We start from the raw sequence: 17679 nt of genomic DNA, 5'->3' as shown, positions 1-17679 counted from the left end.
TATACGAACAAATTGGTTTGGAAGTACAAATTTCTCAGTGAACGAAGTTGTTTCTAGCCCGGTATCCGAAATTACAGTAGACGACTTGTTTAGTTTAGTTCATTTATTATGCACCCCATACCCATCTTGTGGGCGGTAGTGAAAAGGGTTACAGAGGCACATAATGGACTCAGGGACTAAACCCCACAATTCATTTAGCTAAGCAAGTTACAATCTTGATGAGCTAGTTGCAAAATTCAGACGACTTGACCAGTCCCCCTCGAGGCCGACCATAGTGTGTTCGAAGCTCGAGTGAGCGAGGCGACGAGGGGCTCCCCACCACGATCACACCATCACTCTCCTCTCCACCTCTACACCACCGGTGTCCATGATGGCAGCTTTCCGTCACACTCCCTTGACCTTCGTCAGGTAATGAAAGGCGGCGGGGAGGTGTGGTTTCAAACTGCTTGATGTCTTTGAGATTCGTTGTATGGTGTCCGCGGTGTCTTGGCGATACAATTGGGTTTTATATTCGTTTGGGGGAAACTTTGTGGTATTGGTGTAGAAAGGACTTCCCCAAGGGAGCCACCATCTCTAGTAGTCTCGACATGGCCCAGAAGCCGGCGGCTTGTCTGGAGTTACTCTTTTTCTCCAGACTTTGAAAATCTGTTCTCAAACATGGCCAAAGTATTGCCATCAAACTTTGCACCTCACACTGCCACAGCTTTCTCATATAATTTTCAGACTTCAAATAAAGTACAATGAGAAATTGAGTGAAGCGTTCTATTGTTAATTAAATCGTGATGTTCCTAATCATTGACTACCTTTTAATCCACTTCTTGAATCTGTGCATCTATGGTCTAAACCTCGATTGGCCATTATTTATTAAGTTGTCTTATTCCTCCCCAGAGAATGCTAGCAAAATATTGATGCTGTGAACTATTGATTAAACTATTTCTCTACCAAAAAATCTTTAATGTCTCAAAATTGATGTGAATTTCGTAACTTTGACTAACAAATGGTCCAATGGTAAAGTATAAACCCTAGATTGTTGCTGTTGAAAATAACATTTTGTTTACTTTAATTTGAAAGCAAAATTACCTTTTTATAACCTGAAAGTGTAAAAGTTTGCTATACTACCTAGAAGTCCATAACTATTACTAGGTTAAAAAAAACTTAAAACTAATTGAACTTTTGCACTTAGTGTGTAAACAAAGGTCTTGAATATACACTAGTTAGGACAACTTGAATTTACTTAAATCTGGTATGTCGTCTACTTGAAAGTAAAGTCCTTGGCATGTGCTCGAACCTTAATAATGTGCTCCGGAGAGTGCGAGACATGTACTGTACTTAGTCATTTGCTATACTAAAGTTTATTTTGGTTGATTTTGTACACTGTGTAAGGTCTATAGACATACTAGTTTGTCCTTGACAAGCTAGTCCAGAAACTTCAATAGATGACTTTTACCTAGTTTTTTATCTTTGTCCTAGAATGTTCTGCTTAACGTTGGTCGTGACCATGACCATGGCTCAGAAGTCGAGAGATGTGGATACTCTAATAAACACTTGTATAGATTCTAAACATCACAAAAGTGCACCAGGACCAGAAGGCAGTCTGTTTACTACGGTATGGATAATTTCTTTTAACGTCTTGCTTTTTAATGTACAATATTGTCACTACAGTAGATTAAAAAAAAAATCTGAAGCCTTCAAAAATATGCTTTTAGCTGTAAAGAGCTTTTGACAGTAGTCAAACTTGATATCCTTTCTACCTAAATGATAAATTGCTCAACAGAAAGTACCTCTTTTTATATTTGATTTTTTTTTAGTGTCATCAGTGGAAGAATAGGTCCTGCTGTACAGAGAATACTACTAGACTTATTCACGAGTCTAGTCCTTACAACTTCAATTATGACCACTGTTCTCGAGTAGAGTCCATGTCCTCGGAATGTAAACGGCATTTCATGCTCGATCACTGCTTTTACGAATGTTCACCCAATGTTGGCCCATGGGTCGTGTCGGTAAGTATTGCAGAACGTCTAAATTCTATATTTTAAAAGACTTTTATTTAACTAAGGTTTCTGCATTGTTTTAATAACTTAAACATGTTTAAACAATTATTTTTAATCATTAAAAATTTAACATTGTGCAAAACTTAAAAGGCTATTTTATAAAGTTTTTATTTTGGTATTCTGAAAGTGACTTCCCCTAAGCATTTAAATGGCATAGTGGCTTGGGTTTTTTTTTTTTTTTTTTTTACCAAAAAATAAATTTGTCTAGACATGTAAGAGATTTGGCTCGCTAGTTCCTTTTGCAACGTTAAATAAATTTTCCCTGCAGGAAAATCGCTCGTGGCGGCGGGAAAGATACTGGGGAGTCCCTCTGTGTGCCATTGATTGTGAGCTTTGGTTTACTGCGTGTGCCAACGATGTCACTTGCACAGACAATTGGACCAACAATTTCAGGTGGTTGAATATGACGGGTGATTGCCCAACAAAAGGAAGCTGCTTGACAAATTACTGCCCCGTAAATTCTACCTGTCAAACATTTAAAGAAATCTATAGGACTGCCCGGAACTTCTGTGAAAAGGTATGTTGAACACAACTTTTTTTTTTTTTTTTTTTTTTTTTTTTTTTTTTTCTTCTTCTTCTTCTTCTTCCCTCCCCACCTTTCTTGATTCAAAGTTCAGTGTATTATTGTCCATGTGACTTGCCAATTTTATATTTTCCAAATGCCCTAAAATTGGCTATTCAATGTTGGTTTAAATTCATAGGCCTAGAGAGTAGACTGCCCTCTTAATATTTTTCCTACCAAGATGGGAAAGGGGTTACTGAACATCTACAAATATCACAAAGATTGATGTGGCTTGATTGTTTCCAAATTTCAGTTTGGCAACTTTAATTGTTAAAATATTTTGATGCTATTTTCTTAATAGTACCTGCTATAAGACTCTGCCTCCTGTGTACATGTCTATTGATACCCAGTAAAGGTAGTATCCCTTCCATATGACTTGCCAGACTGGCTTAATTATTACTAAAGTTGTTTACGCTTAACTATGCAACTTTTTTTCCAGCCTTCTCCTTAAACACTGACACACCCAGTACCTGGTAAGGTTAAATGGTGTGCTTCAAAATTACCACTGTACAAGTGCATTTTTTCTCAATCAAGAAATGAGTTCATAAAAGTTCCTAAAGTCTTGCATAAACCATTCCCTTTAGTGAAGTTTAAAATATACCTGTACTTTAATACCTGCATTTTTATACAAAGTTGACTCTTCATTCTAGGTGTGGGACAATGCTTGGAAATATGCTGAACCGACAACACCATGTATGCACCTACAGTTCAACCAATCTGCCATCAATCCAAATGATGCTGTTGCTCTACATTATGCACAGATTATAGCTGGTTCCCAGATGCACAGCTGCAACCTAATGTGGTTTAGTATACAACTTGCTGTTTGGGCATTTATCAATAGAATATTGACAGTTGCATCCTAGACTTGGCTTGTTGCCATAGTTCATTAATTAACTCTTTACTTTTGACTATAAACTTGCCCTTGCTGAGGGGAAACGATTCTATTAAAATGTTTACAAATAAAAAAAAAAAATTCGGAGTGTAATATCCTGATCACATGAGTAATAGTGTGCTGTATTCTGGTTCTGCCCTTGTGCCTTGTCTACCTCTATTAAATTATCTGAAATGTGCCAGAAATAAAATGCTTCTTTATTTCTATCAGACATCACCCAATGAAATTTTGGTAGATTCTCAACCAGATTGGAGTTGTCAAACTTGCAGCCAAGGCCATTTTACTTGTTCTGTTTCACACGTCCCCTCTCCCCCTTAAAAAAAAGTTAGTTTGGAAATCTGCCCAGTCATGTTCTGTGAATGTTGGCAAGGTCGTGGGCTTTGTTAAAACTAACAAACTGCACACCATCTCTTTTTCTTGTATAGTCTTTAATATTCTTTAATATAGTCTTCTTTATTCTTTAGTATTTTAGTATTCTTCTTTATTCTTCTTCTATTCTTTAGTATAGTCTTTAATATTTAGATTATTCAAGATAATGGACAGATGGTGCTAGTCTTCCCAGCTTGGTGCTACCTTTTGATGACTGCCACAGATTGGAGAGATTCTTTCTCTGGACTAAAAATCTCTCGCTTCCTCATTACATGTCCCATGCATTGTCCTGTCCCTGCCACCATCTCTCCCTCCTTACCAAACTAGGAAGACCCTCTAGGCAATTTTTTCTTTCTTAAATTCTGCCATCTACATCTTGGTAATTTTGTGGCCACAGCTGCTGTACACCCTTCTCCTTGCTGCCCAATATTTAACAATTGTAGAGTGGATACAGAATTTAAAGTGTGTACATCAATCATCCACCCAGAATTGGCCAATTCTCCTTGCATATAGGCCAGAAGACTACTCTTCTGGCATGTCCTTGTAAATTCCTCCTCCATATTCTCCTTGGACCAAATGCATCCACAAAGTGCACAATTTTTTGTTGTTAAATTCTGGTAGACTGACTTGCATTCACTTGCCATACTAAAAGGTGATCTTTCTGCACTTTAATATACCTGGGTTGGTGGGGAAAGGGTGACCTTTACCTCTAAAACTTCAAGAATTGCCTTATCGGGGAAAAAAATGGGGCAAGTTTCATTTTAAGACCTTACTGGAAACTTGCTACTACCTTTGTCTCTCTTGCTTTCATGTTAAATTTGTCCTTTTACTGCTATAAACTTGCCCTGCTCAATGCCATTCTTTGCTCCATCTCGTACTATCCCACATGTGGCAGAGAATGCTTTTCTTTAGGTTCTGACTGTGCTTACTCCTAGTGCATAGCCTGGAAGTCCCAGCACGCGTGTAGATTTTGACTGAATTAATTCGATAAAATTTTTGCCCAAGTCTGAAATCTTGTATTGAGTCAGGTGAACACTGAAGGTGATCTATCCTTGGATACCTGGATAATAATTATTACAAATGGATAAAAATCTCCAAAGATGGTTACACACTTGCAACCGAATTCAATATCTGCTTTCTGTAAATTGGTGTCGACCTTGCCAGAAAATTACTAAAGACCCAGACAGATGTCACCAAGTCGCATCAGCAGCTATCCTATCACTACTCATCTTGCCAGTCAGCCCGACAGACATTCGTAATTCAATCATTTCAATCACAATCATTCACAATCAATCGCAATCACTAATTCAAACCACAGCTGGGATCATATTAGTGAAATAGTCTTTGGTATGAGTGTTGGGGGGGCCCTCCCCCTGCTCTACCCATAGTGCTGCTATTCAACAAATCTGTCTTATTTTTACTGATATCCTCAAAGCAAGAGTGAGGCCATTTCAAAAGGGGCAAGACAGCTGACCTAAATTACAGACCAATATCAAATCTACTGATGCTTTCAAAAATTTTCATTTGATGGTGCTACATAACCTTCCTTGTTTGGTGCCTTCTTTTTGATACTTATTTTCAAAAATATTTGAAAAATCGCTTACTGACTGCTCTATTTCTACTTTGAAAAACTTTACATTATTAAATCCCTACCAGTTTGATACTCTTTTGGGAATGGATGCCAATGCCATTATTAGGCTGCTCAATATAATCCATAAAGCCCTTGTCAGAATAAAGTTCCCAATTGGCCTCTTTATTGACCTGTGAAAAGCCTTTGGTATTGTAAATCATAACTACCTCTTAAACTTTACCATTGTATCAGAGGCCTAGCTCTGGATTATTAGTTCCTTTCTTGGTGATGCACCATTATGTAGCCATCAATAACTTGACCCCCCCCCCCCTATCTACCATTGACAGTAGGAATGCCACAGGGCAGCATCTTGGGGCCCTTTATTTCTTATATCAATGATTTGCTAAATGTTTGTAACATTCTTAACCCTATACTATTTGCTGACAATACTACCTTTCCTCTATTCTGACCCAAACTTGCCAAATATTGTCGATAATGAATTAATCCAATCGTGGATGTCTACCAACAAACTCGCTGAACATAGATAAGGCCAAATGTACTATATTTTATTTGGTAGTAAATTGCCAAATGAAATTCAACTTCAGGTAGACAATGTTAACATTGTCAAAAAAAATAAGGGGGAAAAGTTATACATAGCCTATACATAGACACGACTCAACTTCAGCACCCACATAACGCAGCCAAAAGTCTTAAATGGTTGGTATATTTTCCAACATAGATTGTTCCCTCATTCTGCTCTTCGCATTGCACTGGGGTAATTTATACCTCTTGCATACGGTATCTGTGCATGGGATTCGACCACTGCAAATTATGTAGAGCCCATCATCACTCTACAAAAATCTATCGGAACTATAACTCTTCAGACAACACGCTTCACTATTGTTTAAGTCCCATAAGGGGGCCAGGAAATGAAATTTTGCACCTTGCTCAAACGCTTTCAAATTATTTGTACATAATCTACTAGGCACATGCTCCAACTTTATCTAAATAATCGCCAACGTAACGTGGAAAAACAAAAAATGAAAAATATTTGTAGAAGTATTAAAAATTTAAGATTTTTAAATGAGCATCAAATATTAAATATCACAAATTGTTCATTTGGTGTTATTAGGCTCTCAGAAGAGCATATAATCTTCATTCTTATTAGTTATTATTATAGGGTTCAGTATAGTTTACTGTAAAAAAAAGTCAAATATGGCATTTGATATATGCGCCAAATTGTATACCAAAAAATTTATAACTCGACATTTAAGGTTTATGAAAAAACAATGAAATAGGATTGTAGAACAGACGACTGTGCCCATTTTATGTAAAAATGGTGAGAATCGGTCAAACTGGATTTTTGATGCCGACTCAAAGTGGAAACTCTAGTTGTAAAGATAATTGAATTTGAAGTTAATGACAATGAATAAGGTAGTTCTAATTCATTAATTTACTTGTATGTTTTAATAAACATGGTTTTTTATTCGTACTTGAATATGTGAGTTGTAGATCAATGTGTTGAAATGAAGTAAAGAAAAAATGAAGAAAAACAGATATAGGGATAATTATAATGATTTAGGGGATGTATGTATACTTTATATAAGTGATAAAGCCGTAATCTGGTCCCTAATTATCAAAAAAACCCTAAAGAGACAAAGAAAATGGTTTGAAATCTGAAATATCACCTCTCCCCCCCCCCCCAAAAAAAAATGTCCAAGTACCAAGTTTTGCCAGTTGTGGCTGATGTATTTGTTGACCAATTAAATTCTAGTATCTTGACATAGTTAAGGACGGTATGCACTCTACAGGATGTAAAAATTGCAACAAAATCAGATAATACACAAAGGAAGACAAAAAAAAATTAAAAAAAAATACATTTGTGGACACTGGTGAAAATAACAGATATTAACATTGGGCATTGTATTTATATGATATATATAACAAAACAGAGCATAATAACATACTTATTATTATTTGTTTTATTATGTATTACTCAGCAATGCTATAAAGGCACCAACTGCATATCCACTTTGTGAACACTTCTTACTACTAACTTCTTCTTTGAGTGTCGGACAGGTGCATCTCTTTATTACTGCATTATCCATCAGTTCCAATTAATAGAAGCTGTTCTTTTTTAAAAACATGTCTAAAATCAATAAAATCAATATTGGGATGAAACTTTCATGATGCTGAAGCCAATAAGTTGGAATTTTGTTAAACATTTATTAGTAGTTTTCACAATTTTAATATTTTTTGATTACTGGGCCCCTTAACATGCTAAACATACTCACTCCACACATTCTCATGTGCTATTTACATGTACAAAACCTTGTTCCTAAATGCTAATCTTGATCTGAAATGTTTCCTTGGCAAGTGTAATAGAACCCATGAGCACAACACCAGAAATAAATATATCTTTGATATCCCAAAAGTCAAACTAAATCTGTGCAAACACTCCATGGAAATAAAAGGACCCAGTCTTTGGAACTCACCCCCTGATGAATTAAAAAATTGTCCAACCTATTCCCTATTCAAAAGTAAAACCAAAGAGTATCTAATTTCATCCTCATAGTTTCCTACCTCATGCTTCAAACTCAAACTTCATCTTGTACTACAGTACCCACTTCCCCAATATTAGTACTTAATACATATATCCTTACCAGTGTAATCATTGCTGTCAACTTATATTGTACTTATTTGTTGATATATATAACCATGCTACAATGTACAGTACCTTTTTTCATCTTGCCTAATAAGGACCTGGATCGAAAAGGACTGATTAAGGATCTGCCCAAAACACTATGCGTGTTAGTGGCTTTGCATGAATGTAAAAATACCAATCTTATGTAATCTCACCAACACATTGTACCTTCTTGCATTTAGATTATTATTATTATTATTATTACTGTATTATTATTATGTGCCTCTGTAACCCTTTCCACTACTGCCCACAGGATGGGTATGGGGCATATAATAAATTAACTAAACTCATGATTGTTCATCCTGTCAGTGAATGTGTGTTATGCACACAACACATTTAGATATATGTATATGTTATGTTGACTGTCAGCTTGACAGGTCATTACTGTGGTGATTGTGCATGCCATTATATTGACTCTCTAAGTATTCAGAAGGAACTCTTGTATTTTCCTTGAAACCAGCAGTGTTAGGAAAGCCGTTTGTCATTTACTGTCTAAGAAAGTGTTAATACAGGATTGGCCACAAGTGAACCATGTGATCGGTCAATTAAGGCATCCCGATGTCTCTCTAATGTGATATTAGCTTTTCTAACATCAATCATAGAATAATGTAAGCAACCTATATATTAGTAAGTAAGTTCTGTAAATAAACATTAGGTTTTATGACGGTGTTTGTGTAAAACCTTATTATATAATGCCACCCAACTAAAGTGCCCTCGGCACATACAGCCCCAAGCCCAAACGCCTTCAAACCTTCAGCCATACAAATTTTGGTGAGGACCCATTTCTTGCATTGGAGTGATTCTCACGACCAAAGTAATTTGGAATCAGGTGAAGCCTGTCAATAAGGATTACCCAACAGAAGGGTCAGTTTCTTGGCCTATTCCTAGACAAGAGACTCAACTTCAGCACCCACATACAACACATAGCTAAGAAAGTCTCTAAAACAGTTGGTATACTCTCCAAAATCAGATATTATATACCTAACTCTGCTCTCATCTCACTATATTATGCACTAATCTATATCTATCTTAATTATGGTATCTGTGCATGGGGTTCAACCACTGCAAACCACCTCAAATCCATCATCACTCAGCAAAAATCTGCTGTCAGAATAATAACAAACTCTGCTTTCAGACAACACTCAGCCCCTTGTTTAAATCCCTCAACATGCTAAACAAACTCACTCCACACATTCTCTTGTGTCACTTATATTTACAAAACCCTGTTCTTAAATGCAAACCCTGCTCTGAAACTCTCCCTGGACACATGTAATAGGACCCTTTATCACCACACCAGAAATAAATATCTCTTTGATATCCCCAGAGTCAATCCCCAAAAATAAAGGGACCTGGTCTATGGAACTCACTCCCTAATGAATTGAAAAGCTGTCCAACTTTTGCCTCATTCAAAAAAAAAAAAAAACTAAAAATTACCTAATTTCATCTTCATAGTTTCCTACCTTGTGCCTTAAAATTGCACTGTATCTAGTGCTACCCAATCTTTATGTACCTAATCCAAACAACTTTACCATTATGATCATTGCTGTCTTCTTATATGTGCTATCAATATGCTGTTTTGTGCCTATTAATCTTTGTTAAATTACTATCAAGCTATCAATACAATCAATCAGAGCTACCGATGTGCTTTAATATACCTACTAATCTCTCTCATCTCATTTTTTTCTTGCAATGTATCTGTTATCATTTTATTAATTCCTCTAGAATTTACCTACTTAAAATTATCTGTTAGATTAAGGACCTGCCCAAAATGCTGCGCGTACTAGTGGCTTTACAAGAATGTAATTACCATGCTATGTATCCTCAAAAACCCAATGTACCTTCTTGTATATAAATATAAATAAAAGGACCCTTACTCGACCAAGTACTCTCTGGGCTTGCACACATTGTTCCTGTATTGCTAAACTCAAACTGATAATTATTAAGCCATCAACATCAAAGTAGTGACATTGCACGTCACCACTTTGACGTGGTAACTTGCCATTGCACGTAATTAAAGTTAAAGTAAAGTAAAAGTCCACAACTGTACTATGTTTTGTATGTTTTTTTTAATATACGATCAATTATTATTAGTCAATACCCTTAATAGATTTGTTAATGGATATATAGCACTGACAACTGTATAGATAATTATTTAGCTAATGACAAACAAGTACATCAAAGGAACTTTTAATACAACAAGCAATTGCAATTTTAGTGAAGCTTGCATGTATGGGATCTTGTATGAGATTACTCAGGATCTTGTGCCAACATCAGAAAAGGGCAACAGTAATCAAAGGATCTCTGTAGTACAGTTGGGTTCTTTCTCGACTCAGTCGGGAGTCCTGGGTTCGAATCTCGTGCAGGGTAGAAATGACTCGGCATGTTTCCTTTCATCTAATGCTTCTGTATACCTAACAGTAAACAGGTACTTGGGAGTTAGTTAACTGTTGTGAGTTGCATCCTGTGAAATGGTAGAATACTAGAATGGACAAAGCAAAGGTTAAATGGTCGTTCAAAATGGAAATGAATCTGACTGGAGAAATTTGATGAGTGGAGTACCGCAAGCTTCCATCTTGGGGCCAATCCATTTTTGTCATAAACATCAATGACATATATGGGAATATTGCAATCCACACCATCAAATTTGCACAAGACACTAAGATCTCCAGAAATCTGATAAATCTGATAAAGATCTCTGATAAAGTAAGAAGCGAAAATTATATCCAGACTTTACAAAGAGATGAACATGAACTTCTCAAATAGTCGGAAGACTGGCAAATGATTTTTGATATGGAAAATGCAGCACCTTACATGTGCTGCATTTTCCGTCTGGCCAGAAAATTTTCGGGGGGTTATGGGCCGCCTCCGTCTGGTCGCCCCCCAGGCCAGACGGGGGCGGCCCCAGTGCTACAAATCGGCGTCTATAGCGCCCCTTAACCCCACCCCCCTGCAATTTTCATAAAGTCAAATCTGAAATAGAGATTGTGTTTACCGTAGATATATTTAGCAGTGTCAGTGGTTCGAAATATTACATTTTCCGAGAAAGAAAGTGGGGGAGGGGGAGGCGAAAAATGTTTGAATAGAGGGAAGGGGGAGAAAGGTGGAGAACGGAGATTAGAAAAGAGGGTGGAGAGTTAAGGAGAGGGGGATTTGAAAGTTGAGAGAGAGGAAAAACCTAGGTGCACCCAGGTACCCTATCTTTGCATAATATAAAATCATAATAACAACATGTAATCATATAATGATTAGTATATGATTATGGACTAATCACATGGACTTTGTTGAAACTTTTGGCAAGGTACCACATGAAAGACTAGGAAGGAAACTACAGGCACTTGCAATAAATGGGAGAATACTGGAATGGATAAAACAATGGTTAAAACAATGAAAACCCGAGTCGTGCTAAATTAGAATAAATCTGACTGGAGAAATGTGGTAAGTGGGGTACTTTTGTCATTATACATCAATGACAGAAAATATTACTCACCACATAATCAAATTTGCAGATGACACTAAGACTTATGGTAAAGTGGGAAGTGAAAATGAGATTGAGACTTTACAAAGAGATCTACATGAACTCCACAAATGGTCATAAGAACGGCAAATTCGTTTTAATATCGATAAATGCAAGACCTTGCATATGTGGGGCATAACAATCCACGTCACAACTAGCAAATTAACAGAATTCATTATTCATCATCAACCTTGCAGCAGATTGTCGGATAAAAGGACCTTACCTTGAGGTTACCTTGAGGTGCTTCCGGGGCTTAGCGTCCCCGCGGCCCGGTCGTCGACCAGGACCTAGATTCAGGTAGCTCTGTGTATTTCTTCGTAAGTGGGTTTGCTACGAAGGTTCCTAAGTGCGCCCTAAGAAGATGCTTAGGTGCGATTCAATAAGGTATACTTAGGAAGAAAATTGTTGGTTGACCTGCGTGCCGATAGAGGTCACTACTGTGTTTCGTTTGGCCAATCAGAGAGTTTTTTTTTTAGTTTAGTTCATTTATTATGCACCCCATACCCATCTTGTGGGCGGTAGTGGAAAGCATTACAGAGGCACATAATGGGCTCAGGGACTGAACCCCACAATTCATTAGCTAAGCAAGTTACAATCTTGATGAGCTAGTTACAAAATTCAATATAAGTCATCACATCAACAATGGGTTCGAGATCGACCTCAAGTACAGGTTCTAAATTAAGCAACTGACATATGTGGAGAGCTAGTGTCAAAATTTATGTTTGTCCTGCACACCGCCCCCCATTCAGTGGGCAGCGGTGGATAGGTTACAATCACTTAGTTACTACCTACAGTTAGCAAACTGGGGATATTTGGCTAAAATTTCTGGTAGCAGATCATTTTGAAATCAGAGAGAGAGCAACATTCTTCATATTGAAGATTTAGCGCTGGCTTATCGGAGCTCTACTGCCTCCTATTTACGTCGAATTTTCTTATAAAATTAGTATATTTCGAAGTAAAACAGTGTTTTTACAATTTCTACAGCCAGCACCGACATTGTAGTAAACAAATATGTTACATTTGTTGTTTACCTACGTAATTCTAAGAGATACTGCGTAGCTGTCTTTGTTGCTCGGAAGATGCGCTGACAATTATTGTATATATTAACTGAATTTACCCAAGGGCTACTAACTATCTAGTGACCTCGAAGAGGACAGAAAGCCGGCGGCTTTTTAAAGGGCCCGCCAATTGTCTTAATGATATTTTTTAGCTGGAATTTGGCATTTACGGCTTCAGCGGGTAGGCGGTTCCATGGGTTTATAGCCCTCTTGGTGGAAAAAAAAACATCTGTTTTCAGTCCTACTTGAGAGAACATACTCTCCAACACTATATCTGTGATTGTCCTGTTATCAGTGACTTCATACCAAATGGTATGAGGTATTTTGAGCTCTGTAATTACTTCATACACTCAGGAATATTGGAAGATATTCTTGTGCTGCACCCAGATTTTGCCAGTGGAGGCTAATAGATCAGCATTAAGTATTTTGTTCTCTCCTAATTCCATGTATGACTGGCCATCCTGTGAGGTGAGGATGTTTGGTGAGCTTGTAGCTGGTTTTTGATCTACACTGTGTGGTCCTTTATACAGAATAGGGAAGCAGCACATTGCTGTGTATACCTAAACATGTTTAAAAATACATTGTTTGAGAGGAGTTTTGTAGAAACTGGTAAGAGTAATTATAATAAAATGTTTCCATGATTCAGTGCTTACCTCTTGTGAAAATTGCTTAGAGTTGTTTAGTCAGAGTTGATTTGTCTTTTGTATTGAAGCTGGTATTTTCTAAATTGATTCCATGTACAGTATGTCTAACCATCCTGTGAGATGGGAGTATTAGATAAACTTATAGCTAGTTTTTTATCTACACTAATATTCCATATAGAATAGGGTAGCAGCACATTGCTGTGTATACCTAATCTTCTTAATAAAAAAAATCAGTAATAAAGATTTTAAATTATAGTTTGTATTATTACAAATACAGTACTGTATTTTGTGATCCATGTTGACCATGGATCATTAAGATGTCATGTTGATATGTAATACAAGTCATTTCTTTTGAACTGCTAATCCATGCTAATCATTCATTAAATTGTGCATTATGTCTCAATTTTTCACTTCCTTGGATATACTGTACAGTACAAAAAGATAGGATAAAAATAAACCAGTAATATTTCTTTCATTATATTTTTCATTTAAATAACTGCAATATTTTTACAGCCGACAGGATTTGTTTTCCCATACAGGTGCATTATTTGTTAACAAAAATTTGGTTTATTGTTACACACAATGGTGCTACATAGCCTTCCCAGCTTGGTGCCTTCTTTTAATACTTACTGATTAAAAAATAAATAATAAATACATTTTATTCAGGAAAAGTACATACAGTTGATTTACAAACATAATGTTGGATTTATAGGCAGAGCTAGTACATACAATACCTAAAGCCACTAATACTCATAGCATTTCGGGCAAGGTGTGGGGGGAAAAAAACAGACTAAAACTTAATAGTAATCGGGATTAGGTATAAATTGTGTTGAAAGAAGGAATAAAAAATACAAAAAGGGAGTTAACATAGCATAAATCAGCAATTGCACATGTTGGTAAACAGCGTTGTTTAAAAAATAGCACGACATGGGTTGACATTTAGAAGGTAAGTTAGGTTACATGGAGTTAATTAGGCAGTACTTGGTTTAACTCAAACTGGTTGAGAGAGGTACAGCCTTTGACATGATTCGGGAGGTCATTCCACATTCTGGGTCCCTTGATTTGTAGAGCACTTCTAGTTTGGTTACACACAGCCAAATTGGGTAACAGGAAGAGGTCTTTGACACAAATTTGTTCCATGCTAAATGTAGAGGAATCAGCTGAGTATTCCTCAAATAAAATAAGTTGCCTCAGCTTATAAGGTAAATAAAATAAGCATTTCTCAAATAAGTAGCTGCCTCGCCTCACTGCCTTACTGCTACATAGCCTTCCCGGCATGGTGCCTTCTTTTGATAATTACTTGTTCCACACCCAAATTGTATAACAGGAAGAGGTCTTGGACCCCTACTTCCCTCTCTTTTTTTAATAATCTATATAGTCATAATTATAGCTTTAAGTATTCAATGAATAAAGTTTGTGACATTTTTACCCTTTTCCTTACCTAACATCATTTGTGCAGCATATTTTTATTTTATGTCTCACCCAGATTTAATTTCAAAATAAAACCAAACTAAATAAATTAGAAATGGTATGTATAGCTAAGGTACACCCTTACTACTAGGTGAACAGGGGCATTTGGTGATAGTAAATGATCCCATCAGGCATGGCTCATCACCTTCTCTCATATTTCATGTTCACCAGTGTTTATTTACTTAATAACTACTGGTATAATATCTTGCTATTATTAAACTAATTCTACTATCAAACACATATTTACTTCAAGTTTCAAGCAGAGAATGCATATATAACTAACACGAAGGACTCTTCTCCACTAGATTCACCAGCTATAATATTTTGGTCATGTTCCAATATCATAAATCGATCCCAGTGTTATGTAGTAGAGAAAAAATGACTTATCCAGTTTACGTAAAACTACGAGTGGTCGAAACCACACTTAAATCCCGGAATGAACTTACGAAGGTTTTTCCCACTTAGGGTAGTTAATTGAATACGGACGTAGCCGCCACGAAGGCGCTAAGACGGAAAACGCTCTTAGCTAAGAGGAAAAACCTTCGTAAGTACCTTCCTAAATCCGGCCCCCTGGAACTTGTCATTTTAAGTAGAAAGGACTGGGATACACGAAGACCCGTGTCCATTGCAGGAATTCATTAGCATATCGTTGTGTAGTGAAGGAAGTATTCCTGGAATTGGAGATAGGTGCCCAGAGAGCGAAGGTTACAGAAACATTATAAATCTGTGGTGAAGCAGAGTTTTAATACAGTGATGTGAACACAGTTTTAAGTTAAGAGTGTTGAGACTGAAGTTTTCAATGTTGTAGTTCTAGAGGGGCTCTTCAGCACTGAATGTGCTACAGCTTCAACAGGTTCCATTGCAAACGGTTTGCATCATCGGGGGAATTTGTCCTGTAGGAGAGAGAAGGAAATTAGTTTAAGATGTAATTTAAAATGCCCTTTTCCCCCCTAAATATCCTACTATGTTATTCTCGTTTTAAGCTAAACTATCATAATAGTTGAAAAGCACACACGCAGTCAGTATTTAGTCAAGGACAAGTTAGAAATGAGACAAAGGTATGCCACCAAACTAGTACCAGAGTTGAGGGGTATGAGCTATACGAGGAGAGATTACGTGAACTAAACCTCACATTGGTGGAAGATAGAAGAGTTGGAAGAGACATGATTACCACATACAAGATTCTGAGGAATTGATAGTGCAGATTAAGACATCTTATTTAACACAGGCGGTAGGTACACACACACACGGGGAACAGTTGGAAACCAAGTACCCAAATGAGCCACAAACGTTAAAACGGTTATTTTAATGTGTCTGGCATAGTTAAATGGAATGTGCTAGGCAGTGATGTGGTGTAGGCAGATGCCATACAGTTTCAAAATGAAGATACTGTATAATAAAGCCCGAAAGGATCGAGAATCTATACACAAGTAGACACGTTCGACAGTCTCAATGAGCGAGTTCATTTGAGGGAATCACAATGTGTGGGAACCCAGCTAAATTCAGCTGCCTCATATGCTGGAGATAACAGCACAAACAGGTCTAACCAGGGAAAACAATGAAGCCAACATAGGACAATGTATGCACAGGTCAATCTTCTTCACTGGTGAAGACTGTCTTCACCAGTCAGTCTTCTATAACACTCCAACACTGACTCACACCATATTTCCGCACCATCCACCATTCGCCTAAGTAGCGAATTTCGAGGCGACAACCTATCCAAGGTTAACAAATTCTCCAAGATTCCCCTCAGGAGACTTGTCCAAACGTCGAGCTAATACACTGCTTGATGCAGTGGAGCACCTTTCTGCCATTTGTCTCTGGACCACGAGCCGAGCACTTGATGTTTATGTCGCTGGACTGAGCGAAACACTGACTACGCCCAAATTGATCAGTGTGCTTCTTGCCTCAGTCGGCGACTCTGCTTGGCTGTCATTTCCCGCCACCAGTCGCACAATTCTGGGCCAAAACTGCACCAACTGTCGTCGGCCTCATTTCCTTCTGCAACAGTTTAACACATTATACTTTTAAATCACACTATGTCCATAATGTCATCCATTATGGAACACAGCATTATTTAAATTATATCTTGCTATGTTCTTACAGCCTGTCACATTCAGTTTTACTTCATCATGAGAGTGTGGCCTCACTATGCTGCACCTACGCATACCCGTAGTGGTGTCACTATGCTGCACCTACGCATACCCGTAGTGGTGTCACTATGCTGCACCTACGCATACCCGTAGTGGTGTCACTATGCTGCACCTACGCATACCCGTAGTGGTGTCACTATGCTGCACCTACGCATACCCGTAGTGGTGTCACTATGCTGCACCTACGCATACCCCTAATAGCATCACTATGCTGCACCTACACATACCCCTTGTGGCGTCACTATGCTGCACCTATGCATACCCCTAATGGCGTCACTATGCTGCACCTACGCATACCCCTTGTGGCGTCACTATGCTGCACCTATGCATACCCCTAATGGCGTCACTATGCTGCACCTACGCATACCCCTAGTGGCGTCACTATGCTGCACCTACGCATACCCCTTGTGGTGTCACTATGCTGCACCTACGCATACCCCTAGTGGCGTCACTATGCTGCACCTACACATACAATAGTGGTGTCACTATGCTGCACCTACACATACCCCTTGTGGCATCACTATGCTGCACCTACACATACCCCTTGTGGCGTCACTATGCTGCACCTACGCATACCCCTTGTGGCATCACTATACTGCACCTACGAATACCCCTTGTGGCGTCACTATACTGCACCTACGAATACCCCTTGTGGCGTCACTATGCTGCACCTACGCATACCCCTTGTGGCG

General features: G+C 37.8%; 1 protein-coding gene across 1 annotated transcript; it reads left to right on the top strand.

Annotated features, from left to right (window-relative positions):
- The first annotated feature begins 250 nt into the window (after positions 1-250).
- LOC123761682 (folate receptor gamma-like) lies at positions 251-8809 on the top strand. Its single transcript, XM_069317181.1, has 5 exons — positions 251-408; positions 1471-1606; positions 1809-2000; positions 2320-2568; positions 3264-8809. The coding sequence occupies exons 1-5, from the start codon at positions 368-370 to the stop codon at positions 3474-3476; spliced, it is 831 nt and encodes a 276-aa protein (XP_069173282.1). The 5' UTR covers positions 251-367; the 3' UTR covers positions 3477-8809.
- Positions 8810-17679: the final 8870 nt, after the last annotated feature.

The sequence above is a fragment of the Procambarus clarkii genome, chromosome 86 (assembly GCF_040958095.1).
Source record: "Procambarus clarkii isolate CNS0578487 chromosome 86, FALCON_Pclarkii_2.0, whole genome shotgun sequence".
In the NCBI taxonomy this organism is placed as follows: Eukaryota; Metazoa; Arthropoda; class Malacostraca; order Decapoda; family Cambaridae; genus Procambarus; species Procambarus clarkii.
This window is presented reverse-complemented; position numbering and strand designations above follow the sequence as displayed.